Source organism: Sporisorium graminicola, chromosome SGRAM_6 (genome assembly GCF_005498985.1).
Source record: "Sporisorium graminicola strain CBS 10092 chromosome SGRAM_6, whole genome shotgun sequence".
Lineage (NCBI taxonomy): Eukaryota > Fungi > Basidiomycota > Ustilaginomycetes > Ustilaginales > Ustilaginaceae > Sporisorium > Sporisorium graminicola.
This window is the reverse complement of record NC_043736.1, coordinates 562,052-574,002: the sequence shown is the minus strand read 5'-3', so window position 1 is coordinate 574,002 and position 11,951 is coordinate 562,052. Positions and strand designations below refer to the sequence as shown.

The 11,951-nt window shown below is 56.7% G+C and overlaps 2 protein-coding genes across 2 annotated transcripts; both read right to left on the bottom strand.

Annotated features, from left to right (window-relative positions):
• Window positions 1-5,179: 5,179 nt before the first annotated feature.
• EX895_005341 (uncharacterized protein) lies at window positions 5,180-8,482 on the bottom strand (the record flags this gene model as incomplete). The annotated part of the gene is made up of 1 exon (XM_029885933.1): window positions 5,180-8,482. One exon carries the CDS (start codon window positions 8,480-8,482, stop codon window positions 5,180-5,182), a length of 3,303 nt encoding a protein of 1,100 aa, XP_029737785.1.
• Window positions 8,483-9,169: 687 nt separating this feature from the next.
• EX895_005340 (uncharacterized protein) lies at window positions 9,170-11,587 on the bottom strand (the record flags this gene model as incomplete). The annotated part of the gene is made up of 1 exon (XM_029885932.1): window positions 9,170-11,587. The coding sequence occupies one exon, from the start codon at window positions 11,585-11,587 to the stop codon at window positions 9,170-9,172; it is 2,418 nt and encodes an 805-aa protein (XP_029737784.1).
• Between the last annotated feature and the right edge of the window lie 364 nt (window positions 11,588-11,951).

Sequence of the window (11,951 nt, the reverse complement as noted above, 5' to 3'; positions counted from 1 at the left end):
ACAAGGACGACGGTTCGCAGATGATGGTCAGCGGAGCAACGTCGCCATAAATTTTGAAGGGCGAGAGTAAGCGCGAGGGAGCGAACGGGCGGAGCAAGCAGTTGGGCGCGTGAGTTGGTGGTGAGGAGGAAACAAGGCGCGGATATCGATGAGGAGGCCACACAAGATGTGGCTTGCTTGCTTGCTTGGTTGCTTGCTTGCTGCACACACCCGGGACAGAGAATGTGGCTGCCTCGTTGGCTTAGCAAAGTACTGGATGGTGTCCGTCTACCAAGCGAAAATGTGGCGAAACAGCGATGAGACCAGAAAAAGCAGCCGCTGCACCAGCAAGCGATCGCAAAATTAGACTCACAAACCGACGTGACAATTATTTCATTTTAAGAAAACCCTTACCCTTCTTTTCGTTTTCCTTTGCTGTTTCAATTTTCAAAATGGGATCGTGCAGCGCTGGGCGTTGGAAAAAAAGAGAGAAGAAAAAGAGAGGTCTTTTTCGGTGTGTGTCGGGACGGAGACATGAGACTAGCTTGGATTGCAATTGCAATTGCGATTGGATGACCGGTGTGTATGGTGATGACTGCGTGCGTCTTGACCGACGTGCAAGACAACGAAAGAGCGGGAAGCCGTACAGCGGAGTTTCATCGCAGCAAACACACATCATCCAGAGAAGACGGTGGTGGGATGGGGCAGACGGACAAACAGAGTCCCCGTTCGCGCCTTGAAAGTGTGACGCACGATCGACAGGGTTGAGCTAAAATTGTCTTATCGCGAGCCAGCCCGGGAGCCAGCGAGGGTTCAGGCGCGCGGAACCCGAAGCGTCAAGGCGCACAAACGCGCACACAACCAACAACATTTTCTGGACTCCGAGCCAGACAAAGACGAGCAAAGCAAGCGAGCAAGCGAGCCAGCGAGCCAGGGCAGGCACGCTTAGGATTTATTAATAGAGTAGAGAAGGTATTTTACTGTGGTTTTGGTTTTGGATTTGAAATTGCCTTTGGTTTCCAATAATCCTCGGGCCGTGTGGCGAAAGAAGACCCAAATTCCCTGCAGCTTCATGTGCCAAGCGATGGTCGTGGTGAACAAAAAGCGAAAAAAGCAAGTTTGGATGAACGCGACCCTACTGTTCTTGGCCAGGTGCATTGCATCTACACTGCACACTGGGCCGACTTTCAAGGGCAGAGCGTCCAAACACCGGAGAGTCCTAGCGCGGAATCGTCGAATCGGATCGAAGCCCATCCTGGGTGTTTCCCGGTCTCGCGCCCCCACCAAGGCATCGCGCAAGGAACAGCTACCTGCATCCGTTCACCCGTGCATTGCTCCCGCTGGAGAATGCTTGATTCCAAATCAGCCCGCTCTCTGTGTCTCTCGGCTCACCAGCCCAATTTACTACTCTACTCCGCACTGCCAGCCATGACGACGACCCCCCCACCCATCGGATGGTCAGGTACGAACGACAGCACGCGCCGGCAACAACTCCATCTCGACCACTGTCAACCGGCTTGCGGACCTGCGCAGCTTTTTTGACTGGGTCGTTTAGGCAGCAAGCTAGCAACGGACTCTGACTGAGGGTGCATTGCATAACCCGGCTGAACGAGGAGCGGTAGGGGGCGGTCGGGTAAGCATGACATGCAATCAAGGCATGCGTCAACCGATGCTCAAAGCTCAAAAGCTCAAATTAAAACGTGGTTTAGGCTCGCAGCGTAATCAAGCGAGCCCAGGTGTCTATCTACTCTGTATCGGGCTTCTGAACGAGTCGCAGAGCAACAACGCGAGAGATGACAAGGCTCGGCATTTGTGTAGTACCGTTGCGCAACGTGGGGCGGAGATGGTCGGAGTTGAGATTGTTGCTTTTTTTCTTCGTAAGACGACGACCCTGACAGGGTCCCCCAGTGGTGCGCGGACCGAAAATAAGTACCATGCGGACCCCTCGACCACCTGGTTCCCTTCCAAGTTGCAAGATATCATCTTGTCGTAACACTTGCACGATCCGATCCCTATTGTGCATCGTGCATGCCGGAGACGGCGCCAGCCCATTGCCCTACCGTGCCCTACCTACCTGATATCGCCGCCGCGACTCGAGAACACTTGGGCGCGCCTCCGTTTGCTCGCGTGCTTGTCATGCTTGCAAAGCCCGCTTGCGGCGACTGACGCAGCGGCAACCAGACGAAACTGGCTTAAATTGTGCAAAAGTTCTGTTCGACCAAGCCCTGCTTCTCATCCGTCTCTTTCCTTCGACGGTTGTGCAAGCGAACGAGGGCACGGGACGAGGGCCCGTCTCTGTTGGACTGCTGGATGCGGCCTGTTCTGCCACATTCTGCGCACAAGGCAAATAAGCATATCTGCAATGTGACTACAGTACAATGGTAGACTCGTTCAGAAACCAACCCAGAAATTGGATCGAGAATAAGACTCGACGGCGTGCTGCGTTCCGTGTGTCGGTTTTTTGTGGTTGTTGTTGTGGTTGTTGTTGCTGATTGCGGAGACTAGGTGTGCGTGTGTGCGTGCGTGCGTGTGTGCGTCGGCTAGACTGTAGAGGCAACGCCGTGAGCCCTTGTGGAACACTAAAAACTCTAAACTGGAATAGAGAGAGAGGAGTGTGGAGAGTAAAAGAAAATCTGCGGAGGTGCGGGTCTGCGGTAGCTTCGATGCCTTAGAATCTGCACGTCAGGATCGGAAACTCGGCTAAATCAAAACCCGCAGAAAATAGAGTCTCGCTCGTGTGCCCTCTCGCTCTTCTTTCTCTTTTTCTCGCTTGCAGTCGATCAAGCCTTGTGGTTGATGGACCCTTTCGACCCTTCAGACACAATTGCTCACAGGTGGCGACTGCGTATTTGAGGTGCAGCTGCAGTCGACGATCGGAGGAGCTCTAAATTTCTCGCTTACGTTGGTCGTCGGCCTAGGAGAACCTTGATCTTTTCTCATTTTCTTCCGCTCCGAGTTCACTTCCCTGCCCGCAATCGGCCATCGGGTTCCGCCCAACAACATCATTGTGCGTCGTTTGCTCCTCCGCCTTTTCCTTCGTGCTAGCTCGACAAAGTCTAGATGTTTCGATGCTCACCTGCGTCGTACATGCGACCTACTCTCCAGCTAGTAGACCATGTAAGGTCACCAACGGGTCGCCTTTATTCTCTCATAGAAAGAGGATGCAATAAAATGGCTGCAAAATAATGGTCTGGCAGATTAAAGTTCAATGCAGTACAGTACTAGGCATGTTTTCTTTGGGGGAATTTAGACTTTGCTTTGACCCATGTTCCAATTTTGCAAGACATTTTACAGTGGGCAATCGAAAAAATTAGCCGGACACAACAATACTGTAGACGACATCCAGCTGAACTCCTTTTTTTTTTTTTTTTTTTTGTGCTCATTCACTTGGAATGTGGCTCTTGGTTTCAATGGTAGCGACGGTTTCATCGTTCATCACTTGTCAAGCCTTGGCATTGCCCGACCTGAGAATGAGATCTTTGGCTGAGGTCTCATCGGGCCAGGGCGACGATGTTGAGTAGCGAGATCGCACGTGCTGGACCCACACAGGGCTGCTGTCCTTTTCCTGCCCTGAAATTGTTATCGCGCTTTGACCGAGTGCGCCCTCCCGACGGAAACGTGCGTTTCTCTTTCTCGCTTTCGCACGCAACATTCCGGGACCGCCACGGACGCCCTCAATCCAGGCCGCGTTACAGGTATGCGGTGATAGCGACGAACAATCTCTTGTTTAGCTTCCCTAAGACTCCGCCTATCGTTCAACGTGATGGACTAAAAGCCTTGTGGGGTGCATTATCGGCGTCGCAATTGCTCGGGTTCGCCAAAGACGGGTTACCTCGTCGGACGACGCATTCAGCCGTTTTTGGATTGGCCCTGCGCCCTCCCAGCCCGACGAGGCTCGGGGCGCCACAGGTTCCCCTCGCGATCGGCATCCCGAGCCGCTACCAAGGAACAAGAGAGAATGAACTAATCGCCGATAGGAGAGGAAACAGAGAAGTTCATCACCCCGATGCGAAGCACGTCACCACACAAGAGCAATTATGTGGTTACAGTCCTTGATACTGTACAGCTTTTGCCTCTCTCCAAAACGCGACGAAACCGACGTGGATCGTAGGAAGGGATGTAGGAGCAAGTGTGTGCAGGCTTGTAGGTGGGATAGGAACACCGACACGATCCCTTGGACCTCGCGGAATGCGGTTTGGCCTGTGGAGAGGGAGCGAGAAGAGACGCTCTCTCTCCAACGATCCACCCTTGGACGCCACCTTGCTCTCCATGCGTCGCTTTCCACAACAACTGTTACACCTCGTCCGCGAGCCAAGGCGCGACGCGAGAGCGGAGAAGCGCGGGTGTTTCCAATGCGAAACACGTCGCGCACCCCTACCGCTCAGCCACCATCGCCTTGGGTCTCAAGGACGAGTAAGACAGCCAAAGGGGAGAAAAGTGACGCGGGAGGGAAGGGGGGGTTTTCGTTCTAGGACACGTCGAAACGGTTTTTGCCTTGTCGAGACTGGATGTGGAAGATCAGTCTCCGTTTGAAAGCGGAGCTGGCAGTCCAGTTCGCCATGTAAACGTCCATGCCACGACCTACTTCTCTTCAACATGACCCGCTCTTGAATCATACACAAAACAACCAAATGCAACTCGTCGCGCCACAACTCTTGCATCTACAATCATTGATGCCATTACCCCAGTGAAAAGCGGTGACTCACGCGCACCGGGATCGGGACCGGTGGCGTATGTGCTTCCTTCCCTTCCGCCGACGGCACCACGCAAAAGCAGTGCGGACTCGAGGCGATCAGAAGCGGAAACGACGTCCATCGCAAAGACAGCGATAGACAGGAACGAAAAGGGGAACCAGTAGAAGCGATCTCGAGAAAAGGGATGTGAGAAACATTCAATGGGTCAAGTCCCATGGAAGCGTAGAAGGGAAAAAGCTCGACCTAAATCCTAGTTTCTAGAGAGAAGACATTTGATCTAGCCTCCGTTCTTCAATCAACCAGCCACTGAGCAAGACTGATCAATCAAATATCTGGGGCGCAAACACTTCGCTTCTCGACGAGTAGATCGTTCGAAGAGCGAAGTAGGAGAGAAAGGAGAGAGGAAAGGAAAAGCCAGGAGAGGAGGTAAGGACCGGGAAGGACGTAACACAACTACCACACGCACACACACACGTCACACATCGACCACAAGACCTATTCTCCCATTAAGCCTTACCCGCAGCGCCCTCCAACGCCTCCTTGAACTCCTCAGCCGACTCCTGCGTCTTGACCTTCATCCTGTACTGCGTCGGCTCTTTGCCATCAAACCCTAGGAACGCATTGACCGTCTTGTCCAGACTACTCTTGAGCCCCTTGTACAGCATAAAGTTGACGGCGACCTTGCCGTTGGCTTCGTTTCGTGCGAGCAGCCGGTGCTTGCCCGTCGCCGAGTCGTGTTTGATCTTGGCGATGCACACGCCGAGGTCCTTCCACGACTTGGACTCCATGTCCAGCCGCCAGATCTTGGCGCGCACTTCGAGAAGCGTCCGCTCGGATTCTTCACCTTCGCCTTCGCCAAGCAGGCCGGAAGATTGTGACTTGCTCGCGTCGTCGGTGGAGGGGTCGGGAGAGGCATCCTCAGACGCAGAGATGTTGGATGTAGCAGCATCTGTCGCGACAGATGTGGTAGCGGGTCCGGACGCGGGTGCAGGCGACGCCTGAGCTGAAGCACTGAAACCAAAGCCAGCGCTGGGCGCGACAGCTTTCCCGCTCGAGCCTTTATCGGAACCATCAGCGGACGTCTCAATGTCGTAGATAAAGTCAAATTTGGGCAGTGCCGCCTGCGCTACGGACTTGATCTCGTCCCGCAGTGCCTGGTTGGCGAGTTCATCGGCAGGGGCCGAAATCGAAGGCGTTTGCCAGTCGAACTTGGGCAGCGTGGAAGCGTCTTCCGCCAGCACCTGGCTACGCACCGAGCTCGATGTCGACGAGGTGACAGCGCTCGTGCTATTGCTTGCGCTCGAACTCGATGTCGTGGCGGAAGAGGGAACAGAAAAGCTGAATCCGGCGCTTGCAGGCGTCGTGCTGGCGGCGGGCTTGGGTGCAGCTGCGACTGGGCTGAACGAGAACGAAGGCACAGTAGGAGCTGGTGCAGCGCTCGACGCTGGCTGTGCCGGCGCCGACGCCGATGCTGCTGGCTTAGAAAACGAAAAGTCACTGGACGAAGCTGCAGCTGGATCAGAATGTGAGTTGGCTGTAGCCTTGGGCGCACTGAACGAGAACCCGGTCGAAGGCGTTGCTGGCTTTGCGGCATTCGCCGAAGCAGGACTGCCAAAGCTGAAGCTGGGTCGAGAGATGGCAGGACCGCGTGGTTGGACTGGTGCAGCTGCCTCGGAATCGGAACCGGGCGAGTCGGGTGCTTGGAAAGCAGCGGACAACGGCGAAGGTTTCTTGGGCTTAGTGGCCGTGTATTGTGGGGGCACCAAGTTGGCAGACACCTTTGCAGATTTGGCGTCGGCCACAGCAGGCTTTGGAACACTCTGCTGCGGCTGTTCTTGCTGCTGCTGGCTCTTGGACTTGTTAAGCGCCTCAAGCCGTCGCTGCACCTCTTCTGTCTTTTGCTGCTTGCGTTCCTCCACCGATGGACGATTCTCCGCTGCAGAAGCCACCGTGTTTGGAGCGAGAGCCTTGTCAGTCTGCTGAGTTCCCTGCGCCTCGGTCGTTGGTTTCCTCTTGTTGATCGTCTTGGGCGCAGTGCGTTCGATGAGGTCGAGCACCGACTCTTTGGGAGGACTCAGCTTCTCTGCAGCTCTGGCTGTCTCCCTCGCCTTAGCACGGGTCAGCATCGAAGTGCGAGCCGAGTGGCGTACGGGCGTCGTCTTGGTGGAATCAGCTTCGGCTGGGGATTTACTCTTGGCAGCCAATGGGGCGGCAGACTGGTAGGGGTTGACGAGCTCAGGCTTGGTTGGTGGGCGCACGGGCGGAGTCGTTTTGAGGATATCCTGGATCGCACTGGCCGTGCGTGTCGTCGCCTTGGGCGGACTCGTCTTGTTAGCTGGAATCTCTGCTGACGGAGCAGCTCGCTTTAAGGGAGAGCCAGAGGAACCGTGGGTGGATGAGGTGGAAGCAGCAATGTCTTTGGCAAGGAGGCTGCTCTGACGAGCTTCCTTCTCATAGGAAGGCTCGAACTGGACTGTCTGATCCGTTGTCGATCCGAGAGCTGGGGCGGACGAGACAGCGTTGGCAGCATCGACGCCCGTGCGACGGCGCTTAGCCGCTTCGGATCGATCGGTGAACTCTTGCGAATCGCCTGCCTGCCTAACTAGGCCAGCGAGATCGGGATCCGTGCTGGATCTCGGCATGAAGCTTGCCGTTTTCGCCAATGCGGCTGCGCGCGATGCACTGGCCACAACGGGTCTGCGGCGGTTGAGCGAGAGCCCGCTCATGCCAGGACCAAGATAGATAGGTCGCCTTCGCGTGGTCGAGGGTGCGGCGCCAAATGCAGACCGAGGGGCAGGTGCACGAGGTGCGAGGAACGAGTAGGCGCTCGAGGAGGCAGGGAGTCGGTTGGCGCCGGGATGGAACAGGGTGTTCATGCTCTGCGAAGACGGCAACGCAGGGGGTGCGATGCTGCTGGCCCGAGAGGAGGAAGGAGCGAAGCCGCTCGTCTGCGCCGCGGGGAAGGATCGACCGTAAAGAGAGCCGCTGCTGGCGAACTCGGATTCGAGGTTGCGTCCTGAAGCCATGCTCTCCTCAATCAAGCGGATGCAGCCTTCGACTTCGACTTCGGTGAGACCGCCCTGGCCCCCTCGTTGCTTTTCGGAGAAGAAGCGGGCAAGCAGGTCGTAGTTGCGAGAAACCGGGCTGGTCTGTGTCGGAGGAGCATGAGATATCGACGGGGCAGGCGTTGACGAAAGAGCGCTAGATGGTGCATTGGCAAAATGACGACGCAGACCAGGTGTGACGAGCGAGCTGTCCGCCAAGGGTAGCGATTTGGGCGGCGGCGCAGCCAACGACGAGCGAGGTCTGGGACTCGATGATCGGAGAGCCGAGCGTGTGTCTGAGGGAGGAGCATCCAGATGGCTGCTAGGCGCGTTCTGCGATGGGGTTGGAACTTCAGCGATGGAGGCCCCCTGCTCAGCATCTTCGATCATGCGGTCGTCGTCGTCGACGGTCTCTTGGACCTTTTCGAGCGTCTGCCCGATATGCTCGTCGGTCGACGTGTCTTGGTCTGCTTCCATCTCGTCAGCCGCTCCAAAGGCAGCCGAGCGGCGAGCTCTACTGAGTCCTCGGAAGGGACTAATCATCGAAAAGATCTCGCGCAGCATCATGGGCGAGCTGGTGCGCGACGTAGGCGTGCTGGGACCGAGAGTGAGCGCTGAGGACGCGGACGGTTTCGTCGGTGTTCGCGCATATGGTGATGGTCGTACTGGTGTCTTGGAGGGAGAAGCGGGAGTGGAATCGACATTGCGATTCGACGGGGCGCCAGCCGAAGCTGCCGTCGCCCGTGTGTGTCTAGATGGGCCCATTGTTTTTCGTCACGAGCAGATCAAGCGGGCAATTCGCCTGTTTGTGCGGGTCAGTGCGACACCTTCTGCTGCTAGCGCGGACAGACGAGAGTCTGGCACTTCAGAGACAACAACAAGGTTCGATGAAGCCCGAAATGAAGTCGGTGGGAGGAAACGGCAGGTGATCAGTAGATGCCGTCCAAGCAGAAGGACAGAGGCATCGAAGCTGATGCGGTCATAGCATGTCCTTGAACGAGTTCGGCAGGCTGCGTTGGAAAGCTGGAAGCTTGCTCGTCTAGCGAGAGCAGAGTGTATACGTCTTGAAGTGGTGTTGAAAGACAAGAACAAGGAGAACCTTCGCAAGCGATCCTACTGAGACGGCGAGTGGAATTTTTTGTTTTGTTTTTCCCTTTCAGACAGATCGCTGATCGCTCGTGCGTTTCTGCCTGATTTTCGTTCTTCTTCCATTTCAACGTGACTCTCGCACGCTCGCACGGATGCCCCTTCTGCCCTGGCTTCGACTACCAACCGCAAAGACCACAAAGTTTGCTTTCTCTCAATCATCAGCTGCCTTTTCACACTTGCGCAGAGCTGAGAGCGCCGTCCTACTGGAGAGTCATGAGTTCATAAATAATGATAGATATCTGAATGGTGTGTAGGGTGACAATCAAGAAACCGAAACAAGAAAGACTGCCTCATTCCTGCAGCTCAGTCGGTAGCAGTGCTACCCGTCGCCGTCCCCGCAGTGCCGAAAGAGCTCGACAAGACATCATTGATCGACGTACCTTGGAATCCTTGAGCCAGAGCATCGATCTGCGCTCCCACGCCGGGTCCTGATCGTTTCTGATCCTCAAGGATGCCCGGTGTTGGGATGGCGAGCGGAGCAGCTCCGGCTGGTAGAAGCTCAACAGCCTCGGAAGTCAACTCTTGCGGAGGTTGCGTCTGCAAGATCGCAGGTGATGTACCGCTGGACGCCGACAGGGGTGGCGTGGAGGTGGCCTGCACAAGTGCGCTGAGCGAAGCAGTCTTGCCTTCGGCCACATTGACAGGCGGCGAGCGCGAGCTGAGACCTGTCAGGTCGCCCACGCCGTCACGAAAGTCGCGACCGATCTTTTGCGAACGGATCTGCGATGCCGTTGGGGAAGCGACAGCGGACGGCGTAGGACTAACTACAGCCGAAGCCGTCGAAGAGGTTGCCGACGCTGCGGACGAGTCTGCTGCTGCAATCAATGGAGGGCCAGCAGCAGGGACGTGTGCAGCGCTGGCAGCCTCCGTCGTTCCAGCTGGAGTGCCTGGAGGCACGGCACGCAACGTCGCAGTGCTCGAGCTAGACACGCTGCCATGCCCAGCTGCAGCGGAGGCGCTAGGAACTGCCGTCGATGCTGCCGACAAGGGTGTCATGGTCGCGAACCCACTGCCAGATCCGCTGTCTCCACGTTGCAAGCTACTCGCGTAGCTCGCCATTCGCGATGGTGCCGCGGACGGCACCGCCGAATTGGGCTGCGTAGCTGGTTGATCTGGTGGTGCCATGCCGATCATGGGTCCTCCCCGGGCCATCAGCGCCTGGCGAACCATGTCGGCCGACGGACCCTCCCCGTCATCCTCGCTGTCCGACGCAGCCGACTCTGTTCCCGATTCACTGGCACTCGATGCGGTGTCGCCGTCCCAAATGTCCTCCTCCTCGTCATCATCATCGTCATCCTCGCGGTTGAGCATCTCTTCGATGGTCTGCTCCACCTCTTCGTATTGTGCACGCAAGATGGCCTGACCCTCGGGAACGCTTCCGTCACGTCCGAGCCACTTTCGTACCCCTGTGTCGTTGCCGTCCTTGTCGAGCACCTTGCTGCGCATGCCGTCGATTTGGTGCAGTGCCAAGCGGTATGGGTACAGATCGCGCATGGTAAACGGACCGCCGTATTTGGAGACCTCTTTGAGGCATTTCGATACGGTGGACAGCTTATTGCTGATGGGCATGAGCTCTTCGGAAATGGGCTCCGACGACGCCACGAGTCGGTAGATGAGACCGTAGCATCGACGCAGCAGGTAGAGGAGCACGAGCTGGCCTTCGGGCTGCTTACCCTCGGAGTCGACAAACTTGCCGTTGACCCGCAATCGGTCGATCTCCTTCAAGGTCACTTGGTAGTTCCAAAGATCGGTTTCTCGCAGCGTCCATCGATGTGTCAGAACGAGGTGCTCGAGCTGCGACTTGATCTCGACGAGTCGGTCGTAGATGGGCTGCAGCGTCATGGGAACTTCGTCGTTTCGCACCGTCATGTCGTGGCAGATCTCGAAGCATTCCTCTAGAAGACCAACGAGGATCGCTTGACCAGCGGGGACGGAACTGCCACCGGGACCCAAGAACTTGCCATCGACGCGCTTCGCGTCGATCTTTCGCAGCTCTTCCTGCAGTTGCTTGATCTCTGCTCGCGCCGGCTTGGGTTTGGCTGCTGCCGCGGCGAGCTGTCTACGAATCGAGATGATCTTCTGATGAATGGGGACAAGCTCGACGGAAAGCACCTTGAGCGTGCCTTCGAGCTTGCGCACCATCTTCTCACACGCCTCGAGCTTGCGCGTCATGAGCTTGGTGAGTTGGGGCGGGTGACGACCCGCCTCACCGTCTCTGCAGATGATCTCTCGCAGCTCAGACAGACGCGAGCCAAAAGGTTGCAGGTCGGCTTCGGTGTAGATGCCCGACTCGTGCAGATGATCGAGCAATTGCTTCATACAGCTGAGTTGAGAGAAAGTGGCGGGACTCTCTCGACTGCGACCGATGGTGAGGAAGAAGAGACTGAGCAACGAAAAGACGTCGTTGAGCGTGGTGTCGACACGGTTTTGCTGGAGTACGGGCGAGTCGTCGGTGCCGTTGGGGTTCGATTGATCGCTCTGCTCGTGATGGTCCGAGGTGGAGCTAGCGGCGGACGAAGCCTGTGCGTTGGCCTGCTGTTCGTCACGTACGGCGTTGAGCTTGGTGACCTGTTTGATAACCTGCTGATATAGTTGCTGGACGTCGTGAGATCGGATGAACTCGGAGCTGTCCTTTTTCAATGCTGTGAGTCTGTTGCGGATGTTGATGAGCGCCTCGAGGATGGGGAGCTCCTCGTGCGGAATGCTCAACATGCTCGACATGGTGGAGACTCGCACCCCTGTGGCCGTGCTATCCTACCTCGGCTGGTGTGCGGATCGAGCAAAAAGAGTGGATGGTTGGAGCGTCCGTGGTGACCAAACTCGATCCCGAGCGACGTGTCGGAGCTGATTGCCGCGGATGTGGATACGAGCGAGGTTTCCGCTGCTGAGTTGACGCTGCGACCAGCTCGTTGAGATGCGGGAGCGACAGTGAGTATGACGCGTGGTGTTCCAAGTTAGGTGGTGTCAGAGGAGCGGATGAGGTGCAAATTGAGCCTTGACACGCACGCACAGTGTGGAACGTCGTCGAGTGGAGTAACAGAAGAAGGGTCGCGATGGACGATCCGGACCAAGTCCACGGAGCCAG